The sequence below is a fragment of the Alligator mississippiensis genome, chromosome 12, assembly GCF_030867095.1.
Source record: "Alligator mississippiensis isolate rAllMis1 chromosome 12, rAllMis1, whole genome shotgun sequence".
NCBI classification, from domain to species: domain Eukaryota; kingdom Metazoa; phylum Chordata; order Crocodylia; family Alligatoridae; genus Alligator; species Alligator mississippiensis.
This window is the reverse complement of record NC_081835.1, coordinates 186695-205495: the sequence shown is the minus strand read 5'-3', so window position 1 is coordinate 205495 and position 18801 is coordinate 186695. Positions and strand designations below refer to the sequence as shown.

The window sequence follows — 18801 nt, the reverse complement described above, 5'->3', positions numbered from 1 at the left end:
CATCAGTTTAGGAAACTATAGCTAAGGGCCAAATCAGTAAGGGGGATAAGAACTAAAGCAAATGGCTAGAGGAAAACCACAGTATAGGCTTAAACAAGCTAAGGGAGAAGCATCATCTTAACTGTGTTTGTATTTCTGCATCTTCTATCTCATCCCAGGGGTGGGACAGGGAGCTTTCCATAGTCAGATGGATGAAGCACCAAGTCTGGACACTATATAATAAATAGACATCAATACATTACCAATAAAAAGTTTTAATTGCATCCCCTAGGTGTGCATGTCTTGCATTACAGATGATATCCCTGTAACATTCATTTATCCATAGCTTATCTCAGCCCATTTTTACCTTCTCCACTCACTGAGTCGCATCTAAAATGCAGAGGATAAAATGTTCTGGGCAGATTTTTCTATTTCTCTAGTAAAAGGACCAGCAGAATGTTGTGTATTGAGCAACTGAAAAATTAATAAGAAATAAGCTGACAAGAATGGGAAGACCTAAAAATGGCAAAAGCTGTAATATTTGGTAATGAGAAGTTAGGGGGGAAAAGCTTTAATCTGCACATCACAAAAAGCTAGAATGACATTGAAAGAATACACTGGAGGAGGAGAAGACAGGGTGCAGCAAATGAAATGGTAGAACATTCTTTGCCTGAGACTTGTAAATCAGTACTTTCTACAGTACTGGAGAAAAATGGTACTGTGCATGGGGGGATGAAGTGCATGATTAAAGGTTTCCAGGTCAAGTGCATGACTTACACAAAAATTGAGAAAGCAAGTTTAGAAACTTTAATATAGATTTTTGACTAGCAGTGATTCTCAGTGCTTAGAGTGTGTTTAAATGGAGATTAATTTCCTTTGAATAAAACATACAGTACCGGAAGAGTTAAGGCAAATGCAGTGCAGGTTACTGCAGTACTGTAGAATGAATTTCTCTTGATTTGGGTCTCCAGTCTCTGCTCAGTATCAGACAATCCCAGAATCACATCTTCTACCCCAAAAGCCTGGCCCTTCCCTTCCACTGAAGAGGCAGGCTGCACTCTTTCCGCAGGTTGAGAACGTGCCGCAAGTTTAACAGTTTGTACTTCCGACACCATTTGTCCTAAATTTTCTTCGAGGCAGGTAAGCTGCTGCTGTAAGCTTCCCAGGCATGAACTGACTTGTTTAGAGTAGTTTAGCTGTTCTTTTAAAGAAGCTAAGAGAGAATTTATTTGTAATGATGCTGTAGTGACTTCTTGAACTTCCAAAGCACTCTCTTCAGTTCCCTGTGATGTCCCCGCTCCAGTCTGCAACGTGTTTCTCAGGTCTACAATGAGGTCACTGAGGTCCTTTTGCTGTAAATAGTGGCTAGAGGCCTGTTCTTTGATGGCTTCCTGTAGGCTTATTGGTCCCTTTTGGGCTTCAAGGACTAAAGTTTTTAATTCTTGCAGCCTTACCCTGTTTATATAGGTGGAACCAAGGACACCAATAATGGCCCCTAATACAGAACCAATAATGGACCAGTTCTTTGTTCGTTCTGTTCTTGTTCGCTCTTTTTCATGGCTTTCTCTGACAGCTGCAGAGAAGAGAGAGAATTTTTCCCGCTCAGATTCTTCTGCACTTAAATAGGCAGCTCGATACCTCTTCTCTTCCTGCAAAAAAACCAGTAAATTGAAGAGGTGATGTGTAATTATAAGTGCACACTGAAGGCTGTACCTACAAATTAAACACTTGGCTAAGATTATAATTTTCCCCCCCTCCGTGTACATAATTACAGTGAAATTTAATACCCCTCAGCTGTACTGCTGCATTAGTTCTGTCTTAGAAACCTCTCCTTCTACAGTCAGGTTTTTCCTCAGTTCATTTGGGTTAAAGCCATCCAAAATGTCACGTCATTCAAAATTAAGAACCGGAAGCTCCAACCAAGTTTCATACTCTAAACTCCACAAGTCTTATGCATGCAGAAGGCCCCTCTTTCTTGACACATTCCATTCTGTTTGTAGTACAAGGATGTTCCAACATCCCTTTTCTTGAAACATAACCTTTGATTGCCTCCATTTCTTCAGAAACTGCTTCATCACCCTCTTTCCTTTCCCTTCTAAATTTATGAAATAGGAACACAGAAAACAGGACTACGAGGGACCTCTTAGGTCACAGAGTCTAGTTCCCGTGTCACATAATCCCTTTCATAAACCGATCAAGACCCATCTTGAAACTAGTAGCTTCCTGACTTCACTACTCCTATAGTAAACACACTATTTACAGCTGTTGTCTTGTGTTCCTCTCCTCCAACCCCAACACTGTGTGGAAGCTCTTCTCGTGGAACTCTCACCACCTATTCCTTGATAAAGCTCAAAGCCTGTATTCCTTTGTCTTCCTCCTTGATAGCTCCTGTTTTTGTCACTGTTGATCACACCCTTCTTCCTGAAAATCTTACTCTTGCTTGGCTTTCATGAGTCTCTTCCCAGTTTTTCTGCATCAGCATCACCTGCATCAGCATCAAAACACAGCTGACAATGTCTTGCCACTACAGGGACAGGAAGCAGTTGTCAAAGCATGGCCAAGAGATCTAAAGAACAGGACCATGTTCCCCACTACAGCAGAACACCAAACCCACTCCATAGTCCACAGCAGTCAAACCATAAGTTGAAGTTCCTTCCTGACCCCAAATGTGATGATCAGCCTGACCCCAGAGGAGCAAGACTCTCCAGCCAGGAGCTTCTAGGTTTGCCAAGTCCCATTGCTAGTCTCACCAGTCAAAATCCCCACCCTTGGTGCAGCTAAACACTTAATGCTTCTAAGGCAGACAAAAAAGCCCATGACACCCATAACAACACCGGGGGGGGGGATGAAGAGGGACCTTTTTGGACCCCTGTGACAACAAGCAAAGTCCAGAAGCATGCAATAATCAAATACCCTCCAGTCTGCACTGCAGCCTGGGTACCCATGAACACAATTCCATGTATAATACTACCCAACTGGAGAGGCAGAACTCTGCCTTCTATCATTCTATCCATCCTCTCCACAAATGTACTGCAGTTCATTTAATCCAGGCTACTGCTTCTGGTTCCAAGCTGACACATGCAGAGCTTGCATGGAGTAGTTCCCTGTGGCACAACCTGGTTATACAGGAACACCCTTACTGCTTCAGCCAAAGTTAGCTTCATATAGCCTACCAAAGTCAGCATCAATGCCCCAACTACAAACTTTGATTGTACTGCTTCTTGCACATGGAAAACCTTCCCTGAAAACAGCAACAGGGCTGGTAACTTCTCATTCAAATCTGTCTCAAATCCACTCCTCCTTTTTACTGCAAGGCCTAGATGATGTTAACCAATGTTAACATGACTGGGAAACCATATGAATACAGTTAACACACCAACGTTGTATATGCCTATATACATCTGGCATGTGTGATCATCTCCCTTTCCCCCCACCCTTTGGATCCTGTGTGTTGCTACACTGAACTCTTTGAACAAGGAACTGTCAACCTTCTGGTTTGTTCAGGACCTAGCCAAAATGAAACCTTATCCTGACCACATCCCCTTGGGTAATGCCCCTACATTAAAAATCGATGCTTAAGGTTTCAAAGTCAAGTTGTCAGAAGTTAAGAAATGTCAAAACCTTCGTTTGGGCTCATTTGTGCTTATCATCTTACTTACAGGATTCTCAGTCCACTCTTTTTTGTAAGACAGACGAGGTTCAGTGAATGAAGGATACTTTTCAACATTCCTTTTTTGAGTCACAAGATTTTCTTTGCTGGATATACATTTTGTTCATGGACTCTGCCATGTCACTTACAATCTTTTATTACAGTGCCTCAAATCTTCTTTGAATAACACCTCCTAGTTCTTATGTAGCACTTGTCACTCATGAATTTCAGAGCACTTTACACAGGTGGATCGAATCATTCCCATGTTACAGATAAGAAGACTGAGGAAAAACAATTTTCCTAAAATAACCCAGCGGGTCAATGGCAAAGCTAACAGGTTCCCTGAGCATCTAACATCAACTTGCTAAAAAACATTGGATAAATCCCTTGCTGTTATAAAAAGAGCATTTGGCTATCTGTAAAACGGATTAAAAGAGATGTAAACAAGTTTTAGTGATTAGCCTAGTATGTCATAGGAATTTTGGGGCAGATAGGAATGGAGCTTGGTTCTCTGGAGATGCAATTCTTTAGACACAAGTCTTCCTTCCTTCCCACAGCCCCCTGCCTTATTCATGACATACCTCCAAATTCAGCAGCAAATGAGACGGGCATTTCCTACACATTCCTGATTCGTTCGCTCACCAAGTGCTGTCCAGTTGGAGCACAGACTGAAGATGATGTCATATAAAAACCCTGTATGTGATCATATAAGTCTCATAATGCACTTGAGGGCCCAATAACATTGGATTCAAGCACATCCTAACTTTTGAGTGACTGACCTTGTTTATAAACAGATGCCCTTATTCCCTAATGCCATTCACCCTGTTCACAGTGAAGTAAGAATCCTGTGGAAAATTGGCATGCGGACTGTTTATCCTGCCAGACAGGTTTAAGGCAGCTGACTTAAGTTGTTACAGAAAACTCTAATTATGGCATTCCCTAACTTGTGCATGACTTTACCAGCTATGTAACTTTAGTTGACAGAAAATACAGAGGACTATTAATATCCTTCCAACTCTAAATATGCTTTAATAATCATCCCATCTTCTCAAAAGAAATAATCTCTATATAAATATAAGCAGAATTCACTTCTACACTCGAGTATGCTTCAGTTTCCCCACCTGACTCCAGTATTCCCACCACTTCCAGGGAACTATCATTACTCAAGCAAGGGCACTGATTGTTTCCTCACTGAAAATCAAGGACTTCCTCTCCATTTAGTTGTGGCACTTCTCTGATGCTTTTGGTACAGTGAACCATACATTTTTTTCCAACACCAGTGTTTTCTGTAGGTGCTGACATCCTAGGGATGCTGCTGTTTTTCTTTTCTTCCCCCGCACCATTTCCCTGTACTTCTCCTTATGTGCCAGGCAAGCACAGAGCATCTGAACTCATCTCAGAGACTGAGCAAAACAGGGGCCAGTAGGCCTGCTTCTTCTTCAAACTCTGATCCTTTCTTATATGTCAAACCCCCAACTCAAATCTCTTACATACTACGCCTTTGCCTCTCATCTCTTCTGGATACTTCCTTTGTCTCCTCTGCCAATAACTCCTTATCCTAGCAGCCAGAAAAGGCAGAAGAGAGCTCTCAATCCACCTCACAGCAGATATGGGAGGAGGGTGCATTGCTAAAAATTACAGCGATAATGATAATGATATTTCCAACCCTCATAATACAAATATCTTATATCTTGCCACTGACCTTTGGCAGACCTAGTATCACAAGAACATACATACTCATAAAGATACTGTTAGCACAGATAAAGCAGACCTGTGTATTTAGCCTTAGTTTTATAAAACCGAGCAAAAGGATGCAAAAGCATCATCCGTAAATGAGAGGTCAACTTCAGCCCCCATCTCTTACAGAGTTGGTCAGGAGAAAGGGGTGCATCAGTACAGCTGCATGGCTACAACATGTCTTTCAAAAAGGAGCATTCCATATCCAGGGCTCAGAAAACATGTATTTGAAACTTCACCTGAGAATTTACCATTACTTTTCTGATTATGTTACGTTTTTATTTTCCTAGTTGCAAACACAAACTCTCACGGTGAACTTGCCTTACTCTGTCTTTTTTCTGCAGAGTCATATCATTGGCTTATAGTCCTGTTATTGTGGAATGTGGGGAACTTTGAAGAGTGTTTTCATTTAAGAAGATCCAGCTTTATATCCTGTCATTTCCTCTATGAAATCCAATATTATCATATGATTACATAAAAAAAATAAGAAAGAGAACATGAACACTGTGCAGCAAGCACTCAAGTCAGGAAATGTCAGTTAAAATCCTCTGCACAACATGAACTCTGCCCCCTCGTGCATTTATATTAGAATGCAGTTCTGACGATATGGCTGCAACAATATATGTCACCACAACAATCCAAACATTTTTTTCTGTTTAAATACTCATGCTATGTGATACTAGACCACTATTTGTTCTATAGCACAATAGGGCACAGTCCTCTAGACACTATAACAATCCAAAGAATATACTTCTCTGGATTTAGACTTATTATAATGGAATTTTTTCCTGTTATAACTTCAGTAATTTTTATTGGTATCTCTTTAGTGTGTGTCCTTTCATCAGCTTTCTGTTTAAGCGGTAGTTTAATTGTGAAGTATATTTAGTTGCGTGGATGTGAGGTGACAAGTAGCATGCTCTCTCCCCTAGATCTCCAAAGTGAATCTCCACTTCACATTCAGGCAGCTACATTTACTACACAGTTAAACTACCTCTTCTCCTAAATGGCTGTGCTACTCATGAAGGAATACATTTAAAAGCATGGTTGAGCTCCATTGATATCAAAGAAATGTAGGCATGAGTCTTAACTTCGTTCCTCAGCTGGAGCTATTGCACAAATATCCCTCGATCTTGAACTACATATACCCTTCTGAGGGACAGTTTCATACACTTTCAGGCAAGCCACAAGAAAGAGCAAAAGAACATCTCGTCTAGGTCTAATAAACTCTGCAGCAGTAGAGCTCCTCAGTACATTAGACTAGGATGTTTTCATCACAACTGCCATTCTACTTTACAAAATCTAGGACCTTCTGTGGATTGCAATCCTTAAAGGAGGCATGTATATCTTCAGAGATCCTCTGATACAGAGCTCAATGCAATACTGGAGCTTTCACAATCACCAAAGGTGCACACTCCATGATTTGGCTGAGGATGCACATGCAGATAATTAAGGCCCTGATTCCACACGCTGGATGGGGGTACCTTGCCCCTTCATGCAAGCAAGCTCTGACCTGCAATTTAATTAGCTGCTTGCACGTGTCTAGTTAGTGTTTTCCAGCATAAGTCCAGTTACCTGAATGACAGGGCAAGAAAGCCATTTTAAAGCACACCTTAACAGTTCTGCTGAAACAAAACAAAAAAAAAAGGTTCCTCAAATTCAGTTGTCAGATTCTCCCTTTTACGACCCTGCTGCTTTGGCTATGCATATAGTTGCTATAGTCACTAGAATTTTTCACCTTAAGGTTCAAAGACAAAAACAAACACTTGATACCTTAGCCTGAAATGTGAAAATCTCATAGTTTCATAGTTGGTAGGGTCAAAACTCTCCGAGTTAAGAGCAACTGAAAATGGAGGCAATAATGAAAGTATGTATTAAGCTATGACCACTGCTAAGGTAATCTAACATGTAAGAATTTAATTCACTTTTGCATTATGCACGTGCAGGAAAAAAGAAAAAAAGACTAATCTTTTACCTGGGAAAAGTACTGCACTGTTTTACCCCTTGCTTAAAGCAAAAATGCATTGCGTTTAAACTTCCCCAAAACTGACTTTAGAGTAGATACCAAGCATGGAAATTGGGTTTTATTTTAAAACCCAGTACAATGAGAATACCAGCATTTAGCACTAAGCGACTGCTTGCAGTGGTGGCAACCAACGTAAATATTAATTTCTTCTTTAGTCCTCCCACTCTATGCAGCTGCTGATAAGCCAAGGCTGCAACTGAACTCCAGCTAGCTTTGAGCATCAAGGACAATAAAAAGTCCTTTTTCAGATATGTGGGGAGCCGGAGGAAAAGCAGGGGCAACGTTGGACCCCTGCTGAACCAGATGGGGCAACTGACAACTGACGCCCAGGAAAAAGCCAACCTATTAAATAGGTACTTTGCGTCGGTCTTTCATCAGCCCCATGGGACGCCTGTGCCTGCTACAGGGCCGGGAAGTCCGGGTGAGGGTGATCCCCTGCCCTCCATTAATGCTGATTTTGTGAAGGAACATCTTGAGAAGCTGGATACCTTCAAGTCAGCCGGCCCTGACAATCTTCACCCCAGGGTACTCAAGGAGCTGGCGAGCATCATAGCCCAGCCTCTAGCGCGGATCTTTGACAACTCTTGGCGCTCTGGTGTCGTGCCCGAAGACTGGAAGAAGGCCAATGTGGTGCCTATCTTCAAGAAAGGGAGGAAAGTGGATCCGGCTAACTATAGGCCCATCAGCCTGACTTCTATCCCGGGGAAGATCTTAGAAAAGTTTATTAAGGAGGCCATCCTTAATGGACTGGCCGACGCCAACATCTTAAGGGATAGCCAGCACGGGTTTGTTGCGGGTAGGTCTTGCTTGACCAATCTCATTTCCTTCTACGACCAGGTGACCTATCACCTGGACAAGGGAGATGAGATTGATGTCATATATCTTGACTTCAAAAAAGCCTTCGATCTGGTGTCCCATGATCGTCTCTTGGAGAAACTGGCCAATTGTCGCCTTGGGTCCCCCACGATCCACTGGCTGGAAAATTGGCTCCGGGGTCGGACCCAGAGGGTAGTAATTGATGGAAGTCACTCATCGTGGTGTCCTGTGACCAGTGGGGTCCCCCAGGGCTCTGTCCTTGGACCCATACTGTTCAACATCTTCATTAACGATGTGGACACTGGAGTCAGAAGCGGACTGGCCAAGTTCGCCGATGACACCAAACTTTGGGGCAAAGCATCCACACCAGAAGACAGGCGGGTGATCCAGGCTGACCTGGACAGGCTCAGCAAGTGGGCGGATGAGAATCTGATGGTGTTCAACGCCGATAAATGCAAGGTTCTCCACCTTGGGAAAAAAAACCCGCAGCATCCTTATAGGCTCGGCAGTGCTATGTTGGTTAGCGCTATGGAAGAAAGAGACTTGGGGGTCATCATTGACCACAAGATGAACATGAGCCTGCAATGCGATGCTGCGGCTAGTAAAGCGACCAAAACGCTGGCTTGCATCCATAGATGCTTCTCAAGCAAATCCCGGGACGTCATTCTCCCCCTGTACTCGGCCTTAGTGAGGCCGCAGCTGGAGTACTGCGTCCAGTTTTGGGCTCCACAATTCAAAAAGGATGTGGAGAAGCTTGAGAGAGTCCAGAGAAGAGCCACGCGCATGATCAGGGGTCAGGGAAGCAGACCCTACGATGACAGGCTGAGAGCCCTGGGGCTCTTTAGCCTGGAAAAGCGCAGGCTCAGGGGTGATCTGATGGCCACCTACAAGTTTATCAGGGGTGATCACCAGTATCTGGGGGAACGTTTGTTCACCAGAGCGCCCCAAGGGATGACGAGGACGAATGGTCACAAACTACTACAAGATCGTTTCAGGCTGGACATAAGGAAGAATTTCTTTACTGTCCGAGCCCCCAAGGTCTGGAACAGCCTGCCACCGGAGGTTGTTCAAGCGCCTTCATTGAACACCTTCAAGATGAAACTGGATGCTTATCTTGCTGGGATCCTATGACCCCAGCTGACGTCCTGCCCTTTGGGCGGGGGGCTGGACTCGATGATCTTCCGAGGTCCCTTCCAGCCCTAATGTCTATGAAATCTATGAAACTTTCTTAAACAAATTTCAACTTCGTAAGAATGTTATTTGTTTGATCCCAGTCCAGCAAAATCCAACCTTTTTTCCTGAGTTTATACGTATATTTAAGAAAACACAACCACTGCTTTCTTCACATATTCTGATCAGAACTTTTCTCCATGTGTAGTTCTGTACTTTTGTAATCAACCTTAGAATCACAGAAAATGAGGGTTGGAAGGGACCTCAGGAAGTCACATCTAGTCCAACCCCCTCCTCAAAGCAGACCAGCCCCAACTACTGTCTTCATCAGTGACTTGGACGAGGGAGTCAAATGTACTCTGTCCAAGTTTGCAGATGACACAAAGCTATGGGGAGAAGTGGACACGCCGGAGGGCAGGGAACAGCTGCAGGCAGACCTGGACAGGTTGGACAAGTGGGCAGAAAACAACAGGATGCAGTTCAACAAGGAGAAATGCAAAGTGCTGCACCTAGGGAGGAAAAATGTCCAGCACACCTACAGCCTAGGGAATGACCTGCTGGGTGGCACAGAGGTGGAAAGGGATCTTGGAGTCCTAGTGGACTCCAAGATGAACATGAGCCGGCAGTGTGACGAAGCCATCAGAAAAGCCAATGGCACTTTATCGTGCATCAGCAGATGCTTGACGAATAGGTCCAGGGTGGTGATACTTCCCCTCTATCGGGCACTGGTCAGACCGCAGTTGGAGTACTGCGTGCAATTCTGGGCGCCGCACTTCAGGAAGGATGCGGATAACCTGGAGAGGATCCAGAGAAGGGCCACTCGTATGGGTCAAGGGCCTGCAGACCAAGCCCTACGAGGAGAGACTAGAGAAACTGGACCTTTTCAGCCTCCGCAAGAGAAGGTTGAGAGGCGACCTTGTGGCTGCCTATAAGTTCATCACGGGGGCACAGAAGGGAATTGGTGAGGATTTATTCACCAAGGCGCCCCCGGGGGTTACAAGAAACAATGGCCACAAGCTAGCAGAGAGGAGATTTAGATTGGACATTAGGAAGAACTTCTTCACAGTTTGAGTGGCCAAAGTCTGGAACGGGCTCCCAAGGGAGGTGGTGCTCTCCCCTACCCTGGGGGTCTTCAAGGGGAGGTTAGATGAGTATCTAGCTGGGATCATCTAGACCCAGCACTCTTTCCTGCTTATGCAGGGGGTCGGACTCGATGATCTATTGAGGTCCCTTCCGACCCTAACATCTATGAATCTACATCATCCCAGCCAAGGCTTTATCTAACCTGGTTTTAAACACCTCCAAGGATGAAGACTCCACAACCTCTCTGGGGAGCCTATTCCAGTGTTTTACTACCCTCCTAGTCAGAGAGCTTTTCCTAATATCTAACCTCAACTTCCTTTGCTGCAACTTGAGCCCATGGCTCCTTGTCCTGTCATCTGCCCCCGCTGAGAACAGCCCAGCTCCATCCTCTTTGGAACCACCCTGCAGGGAGATGAAATTAAATCCCCCGTCTTCTCTTTTCTAGACTCATTAAGCCCATTTCCCTCTGCCTCTTCTCACTAGTCGTGTGCCCCAGCTCCCCAACCATTTTCATTCCCCTTCTCTGGACTCTATCTAACTTACCTACATCCTTTCTGTAGTGGGGGGCCCAGAACTGGACACAGAACTCTAGATGTGGCCTCCCCAGTGCTAAACAGAAGGAGAGAATCACTTCCCTTAACCTGCCGGCAACAGTTCTACTAACTTAGATTCATCTTAGCTCATTTTGTGCATCTCAATGAAATTGAAAAAATAAGGAGACTTGGAAGGGTTACTTTTTTAAGACAAGTAGCTTTAAAGCACTGCAAAGTTTTCACGTGTGGAATGGAATTTCCTGTTAGATGCCTTTGCTTGATCACTGCCTTAAACGTGCATTTCAGCACAGTCTAACAGGTAGAGAACCTCTCCACAACTTTTTTAATATAGCAGCACCCCATTTCAAAACCTAATTGACTTATTACAGTGCTTACCTCCTTGCATAGGGGCCAGACAGGAATGAGCAAACTCTTACCTCCTCACACCCTGTGACACCCTTAAAAGGATCTCATGGAATGCACCAAAAGAGTGCTACCTACCCCATCTGAGAATCACTGGTCTCAACTTTAAAAACCATAATAAAACTTCCAAAGGTAAAAAAAAAAAAAAAAGCCCAAGAGGAAATGGCAGTGGCTGCAGAGGTGTTGTTACCTCCCACAGAATGGTCATGTTACTTCTCAAGTTCAAGTCTTACTTCTAACTAGCTCTTTTACTCAGCAGTTATCCAGCTGCTAATAAATGCAGAGCCAGACTATCTGCCTTACTGCTCAAAAAGAGGCAGCAATCTGTTTGCTGTTGTCTTTCTTGACATACCCATGTAAAAAATGAGTCCCCAGATGGCAAATAGATGACACAATTACATATACCTTCCCGTTACCCTCTTTCAGGGTTTGCTGGGACAGGCAGAGCAGGGAAGTGACTGAGGAGCATTGCATCTGCACAGCACAGCTGGCAGATGATCCATCAGGAATTACTGCTGGTTAACACAAACAACAGCAGCCCCTAAACCAGCACCATCACTATGACAGAGAATCTGGAAGCCAGAGCCACCTCCTGACAGCCTGCCTTCTCTTAGTATGATGTACTCAGCCTTTGCTGAGCACAGTGTGTTTGTCCCTCCCTCCCAATAGCCCTCTTGCATAATGCAAAATGGGTGTTCTCTTACTGGCACTTATTTGTTGATTTAAGGACTTGGTGTAGTAAAAAACTGACCTTTCAACATTGGTACTAAGTAACCGTCAATTTTGTGCACGAATGCATTCGTTGGCTGACCTGAAAAAGGTAGGTAGGGAGAAAGGTGGGTCAGAACCTAACCTATAGAACAGGGGTAGACAACCCCCAATATGGGTGCCAGAGCATGGCACGCAAAGGCATTTTGCTTGACATGTGTGAGGTGTGGGGAAGGGGCCAGGGTTCTGCTGCCTTCACCCAACAAGGATCGGGCCCCTTGCGGCTCCCCTGCCGTCTGACCCCCAGCACACCAACATCTTATAAGTCAAGGTTGTGGGTGTTTTTGGCACTGCCCAAAAACGCTGCCAACCCCTGCTATAGAATCATGTTAAATAGCACACATACAGACTCCACAGCCACTTGATATATAAAATCCATTGCACAAGACTCAGAAATTGCAGTGTCAGATATGCTCTGGGACAATCAAGATACCAAGAGGTTAAATTCCTTGCTTAATATGCACAGAAGTCTACTGGACTAGACACAGGCTTGAAAACATGCTGTGAAATTCAGGATACATCTCTCTCAGCCTTGTCCTCTATTTGTACGCTTTATATAACAGTTGGACCTTAGCATTTACATAGATAGAGGCAACAACTCTGAGTCTATGCCACCAAGACAGTCATGTAGAGACAGTCATGTTTGTCAAAGGATCTCAAATGATACACACTTCACCCACCCATTAGAACTCCTACCTTTAATTATTTCTGTGGTGACAGAAGTAGAAGTCCTCTCATATCATCACTTGTAAAGGTTTGCTTCAGCTCCACCTTTTGACAACCTCACCCATACAGGGTGGGTAGTCATTTGTGAGTTTGTGCAGCCTTTTGTAAGGTGAATTTTGCCACCAGACAGGGGGAAGCAGGAAGACTTATCATGATTACTTTGTTGGGAAAGGACTCAGTCCTAGGTGCAGAGAAAGATAAAGGTGGCCTTCCAAATATATTTCCACCGAATACCAGCCTGGTTTGCAGATCAAGTACTCAAGCTAACCTCTGTCTTTAAAAACATATTTGATTCTAGGTTTGCGTGCTGAATCCCAGATTCACAGGTCACACTCTTGCCCCTACTTCCACCTCTGTAGGCAAGACAGGCGTTTCCTTCTCCAATGGCTGTACTAACCTAACTGAACCAAGCTATAAGGTCCAACTCTCTGCTGCAGAGCAGACCAAAATCATCCTAGACATAGCTGCAATGAAGTTAATGGCATTAGAAATAAACTTAGTCCACTGTACTTCCAAAACTCAAAAAGAATGCAGTGGGATTAGAAAAGGCACAGGGAAGGACAACAAGGATGATCAGGGATATGGAGCAGCTGTCATACCAGAAGAGACCAAAAAGGCTTGAACTGTTCAGCTTAGAAAGAAGATAGCTGAGGGGGATGTGATAACTGCCTATTAGATCATGAAGGGCGCTGATTAAGTTAATAGGGAACTTTAATCACCAAAGTCCCACAATACAAGAACAGGGACCACCTACTGAAAATAAAAGGAGACAGAGCTAAAAATAAACAAAAAGAAGCGTGTTTTTCATGAATCACATAGTAAATTTATAGAACTCGCTACCACAGAGGGTTGTAGCAGCAAGTATAACTAAGTGCAAAAAGGGGGATTAGACAAATCCATGGAGGATAAAGTTATTAAACAGAAAAGTCATGCATGTGCCTTTGATGTCCCTGAACCAATGATGGTAGATGCCAGGAATGGATCACTCTAGACACGCCCTGTTCATATATTCTCCCTCTAAAGCAGGGATGGGGAATGTCCGGCCCGCAGGCCGGATGTGGTTGGCTGGGGACTCCATTTCCCCACTGCCCCTGCTTGCATGGCTTGTGCCGGTCTCCATGGAGACCACAGCCTTAGCCACACTGGCAGTGTGCACAGCAGAGCAGCGCAGGGGGCTGCTCCAGAGCTGATGGGATCTTGCGGTGGGGGAAGCTTGCTCCAGAGCCAGGGCAGAGCTGCAATCTGGGGCCTGCATGCAAGGGATCGTGGCTCTGCCCTGGCTCCTTGGAGCAGTGACAGCCTGTCTGGAGCCGGGGCAGAGCCACGATCCCCTGCATGCATACCCCTGCCCAGAGCGTGCAGGCCCCAGGTTGCAGCTCTGCCCTGACTCCGGAGCAAGCTGCCCCCACCACAAGATCCCGGCAGCTCTGGAGCAGCCCCCTGACCTGCTCTGCCATGCGGTCTACAGGCATGGCTGGGGCTTGGGTCTCCATGGAGACAGGCACAAGCCACATGGGCATGAGTAGCTGGAAAATGGAGTCCCCGGCTCAGAGGTTCCCCATCCCTGCTCTAAAGCATCTACAACTGTCACCATAGACAGATCTGACCTAGTATGACACTTCCGGGCTTATCTGAAACCTAGCTGCAAAACAACCAGTAAAAGCAAGGGACATGGATTTTCCCCATACTAACCCAGAGTCCCCAAGCATCAATCCTGGGATCTCCCTTACCTGCAGCAATCTGTGTTCCAGGGTAGCCAGTTCCAAGTACTGGATGTCTTCCCGAGAGACTCGATCTAAACGGTCCCGAACCTCCTTCAGTTTGATTTGCTGGGCTTCAACGTTCTTGCGCGCCTCTCGTACAATCCCTCGTGCTACCATGAACACCTTTTCAGCCTGAACAGGAAAAACCCGTAGGCGGCCATTAGTACTGACGCGAACCAATTATCTAGCTTTACCTAATTTTCTGAGGAGTAGATACATTGTTGCTTCTTTTCTGACCTTTAGTTGGTGATTCCAATATTTACAATATCACTTTGTTTCAAAGCTACAATCTATGCTTTAGACATGGAACAAACTGAAATTTGTTGGCAGGACACATGCTCTGCCTGCAGTGGGCTCTGCCACTGCTCATCTCCACCTCACAGTCCCGTCATCAGCCTTATGCTGTGGGAGGGGAAAGTATTGGTGCGACTGAAATTCCTGGTCCACATTGCTGCAGAATCCTGTGGCCAGCAGCAAGGAGGAATGGTAAATTCAGCGGTGACTGCAGTGACATTTCCCCCCATAGCAGCAGGAAGCTGACAAGGGGACCAAGGCATATGACCCCCCACAAGCAGTCAACTCCTGCTCCCAACCCCACTCCATGAGAAACCCTGCCTATCTGGATGCTGCACACTGGCCATGGTGACACAGCCCAGGGAAAGACAGTGGCCGGGATGACCCATCTCCATGAGCTGTATCCTGCCCACAGGCCATTTGTTTGACAGCTCAACAGGACAATCTACGTCTTTATTTACAGGTTTCTATATTATTCTCCAAGTATTAACAATGCCAAGCAATTACCTCGGTTACTTTTCCCTGAGCCCCTTGAACTTCATTAAGACCAACAAACTCTTCATATCTGTCCCACCAACTCTTGACTGTTGTGGAGAGTCTTTGGAGAGAGTTTCTTCCCATTACTTTCCCAACTTCTGTTAGCCGATGAAAGAGATTCACCGCCATTTCCACTGGAGTCTTAGTCTCAGGCCTCTTAGACGCTGGAGAGCAGAAAGTCCTCACTACATGTAAATTCATTCTGTGTCTCCCCAGTATAGAACGGCGATACTGTGCGCCATAGCGCACTGAGGATACGGTACCATTGTACCTCATTGGAGCACACCTTGAATCCAGCCACTGCAAAGAACGAAAGAAAGAACAAACAGGAAAGGAAGATGTTTCCCTCTTAAACTTACATGCATATAAAGTTGTGTAAATAGCATGCGTTTAAAAGCAAAAACGTCAAATTAACAATGACACAACCACTTGTTACTTATCTATACTATACTTGGAAATTTTCCAGGGGACTCGCCTGAAAGGTTTACGGACGACAGTTCTACCACACATTTTTGCCTTCCTGACATTTGTAAGTACTCTTATCATGTCTCCCGATCACTAATTTTGTCAATAGGTCTTGAGACTAGCCCAAAAACCAGTGCTTGTAGCAACGGTCACAGTGTAGCACAGCACACAAGCACAGAATGATTAACACATGGATTTACCTGCAGATGTTTGCTATACTTCCATACTGGAGCAGAGCACCTTTACTTTGTTGCTACTGACGACCCTGAGAAAGACGGGGGTGAGGGAGAGAAACAAACAACAGGAAAGGAAGATGGAGCATGACCCTGCCCGCCAGAACTCGAGTACTGATGTGGGGGAAAACAAAGGCAGAGTAGGTGGATGTAAAACCATGCAAGTGCAAAACTCGGGACCCTGCAACTTCTCCTGATGAGATTATTTGGAAAAATTAAATCTGGAGATCTATCACCAAGATCACAAAGAGCCCCAACAGCGAGTCTGCAATCAAGGCTGCACATTAACAGCGTGAAAACGTCTACTCGTAACAATTCCTGCACCTTTTAAAGCGCAGCTCCCTGGGTCTTCCCAACCAGGAAGGAGGAGCCGCAGCCCAGCTGCAGAGACCGGGCAGCTGAGGAACGAGGTGTTTCGGCGGGTAACCCGCGGTGCCCGCCCCCCCGGGGGCTGCTGACGCCTTGCGGGCGATGCCTCAGCCCTCCGCAGCCGGCCGCGCCCGCCGCCCCAGTCCGCGAGCAGCGTGTGGGACCAAGGGCCGGGCCGGAGCTGCCCTCGGCCGGCCTGGCGGCGGGGCGGGTGCAGGGCGCCTGCCCCGAGCGTACAGCGGGGCGGGGCGGGGCGAGGCGAGGGCGGGCGAGAGCCGGGCCAGGCCCTCCGACAAGGACCCGAGACCGCCGCGCCGCGCCGCCCGCCTGCGGGCCGCGCCGCTCACCCGGCCGCTGCGTCCCCGCGCCCGGAAGCGAAAGCGGAAGCGACGCGGCGCCGCCGGAAGTGACGGGGAGAAAGCCGCTGCGGTTCCCGCGACGACGGGATGGTACTTCCGGGGCAGCGGCGAGCGCGGGCGGCGCCATGTCGGGCAGGGGAGGTAGGGGCGGCCGTGAGCGGCGCCGGGGCGGGCGGCGGGCGGTCCCGGGGGCTCGGGCCCAGCCTCGGCCTCACGGTCTCGTTTCCCCCCGGCGCAGGCGGCAAGAAGAAGCCTCTGAAACAGCCGAGGAAACAGTCGAAGGACCTGGACGAGGTGGGGCCGGGGCCGGGGCCGGGGCCGGGGCCGGGCGGGGGGCGGTAGCGAGCGGGCGGGCGGGCGCTGCGGCTGCCGCCTTCGCGCCCCGCGGCTGCCGGCGGGGCGGGCGGGCGGGCGGCAGCGGACGGGCGCGCTCTGTGCCGCAGGCGGACGTGGCGTTCAAGCAGAAGCAGAAGGAGGAGCAGAAGAAGCTGGAAGAGATGAAGGCGAAGGCTGCGTCCAAAGGCCCCCTGGGTAAGTGGCTTTGGGGGCCGGCCCCGCCGCGCTGAGCACGCAAGAAAGGCCAGCCGGCCGAAGGAGACGGGTCGGCACGCCTGACTAAAGACTTGCCGCTCGCTTTGTCTGTGCTCGTTGTTTGCACCCGTGTCTTGAGCTGAGGAGATGTACGACGCCAAAACGATGTTCCTCAGAACAGTTTCCTACGCTCAGCTCGGTCAGCAGGTGCAGGCCCGTCTGGACAACCAAAAAGCTCATTTTTTCTAGTAGGCGTGTCCCCAAATGATTTCACTACTTCCATATTTCACCCACACCTTCTCCCCAAATCCTGAGCAGAGAACGTGGGGAACAAGCCTGGAAGCCCAACAGATTGGTCTTTGTCCTCTTGGAGGGCAAATGACTTTAAAGAGTGAAGGAATCCTTGCAGAAAACACCCCGCTGTCAGAAGCGGAATCAGTACTGGGTGGTTTTCCCTGCTGATGACACTGGGGCGTAACTGGTGTAATAGGATTTTATTTTACATACTGAGTTTTGTGAGGGGGGAAAAAAAGCTTGTGCTGATGAAATATAACATGCAAAATAATTCACCTGCATAGTGAGGAGCAAATGTAGCAGAAACAAAGCAGTGGTAGAGGTGAAAGCTTCCAAGCGGAGACCCACGTGAAAGAAATAACTGGAAGGTGGTGGGGAGTTGACCTTTTGCAGGACTAAATCTGTATACAAGCTTTGGCAGCTGTGGCTTGCTTTCTTTTGACAGGTACTGGCGGAATAAAGAAGTCCGGCAAAAAGTAGTTAAGAGACTGGTCAGCCTGCAGAAGCAACCTGGTTCTGGCGGTGTAATGGTGGTGGTGTAATGCACTGAACCTGCAGATATAGGGAGTCAGAAAATTCACAGCTTGAGCACCTTGTACATCTTGTTCAGTCACAATAAATGTTTTTGTTAAGATGTCTTCTCTTTTTCTATTATCCAGAGCACCTTGATTTTCAGATGGCATTACAGGATCATACTGTGTGAGAGTGATTGATTGTTCCAGGCTAAGTGGGATTCTAGCTGGTCTGACTGGTGACTTGTTGCAAGAGCAAACTTCACCTATCACTTGCCTGTAATTCAAACAGTCTGATTTATAAAAATCTACCTTGAATCCAAGATACAAATATATACATATTGCCCTTTGTTGCATGGATTGCTATGATGTGAAGCGTCTTAGTTCATTGGTGTACATCTCTAATGGAAGTTTCCTCAGGGCCCTTCATTCCCACCACTCCCAAATCTGCTTTTGCTCTGGTCAGTCCCTGGTGGTTGTAAGGACCAGGGGGGAGCAAGGTAGCATGTTATCCAAGAATACCTTTGTCTTGCATGA

General features: G+C 46.7%; 1 protein-coding gene across 4 annotated transcripts; it reads right to left on the bottom strand.

Moving 5' to 3' along the window:
* Nucleotides 1–234: 234 nt before the first annotated feature.
* CCDC51 (coiled-coil domain containing 51) lies at nt 235–16973 on the bottom strand. 4 transcript variants are annotated; one of them, XM_059716043.1, is made up of 5 exons: nt 16916–16958; nt 16167–16231; nt 15472–15801; nt 14638–14802; nt 235–1628 (listed from the first exon to the last, which is right to left on the bottom strand). In XM_059716043.1, the coding sequence occupies exons 3-5, from the start codon at nt 15775–15777 to the stop codon at nt 846–848; spliced, it is 1254 nt and encodes a 417-aa protein (XP_059572026.1). In that variant the 5' UTR covers nt 15778–15801; nt 16167–16231; nt 16916–16958; the 3' UTR covers nt 235–845. The 4 variants fall into 4 exon arrangements, with proteins under 4 accessions (XP_059572026.1, XP_059572028.1, XP_014459546.1 ...); XM_059716045.1 differs by lacking the exon at nt 16167–16231 and having other exon boundaries at nt 16916–16973; XM_014604060.3 differs by lacking the exons at nt 16167–16231; nt 16916–16958 and adding an exon at nt 16524–16612.
* Between the last annotated feature and the right edge of the window lie 1828 nt (nt 16974–18801).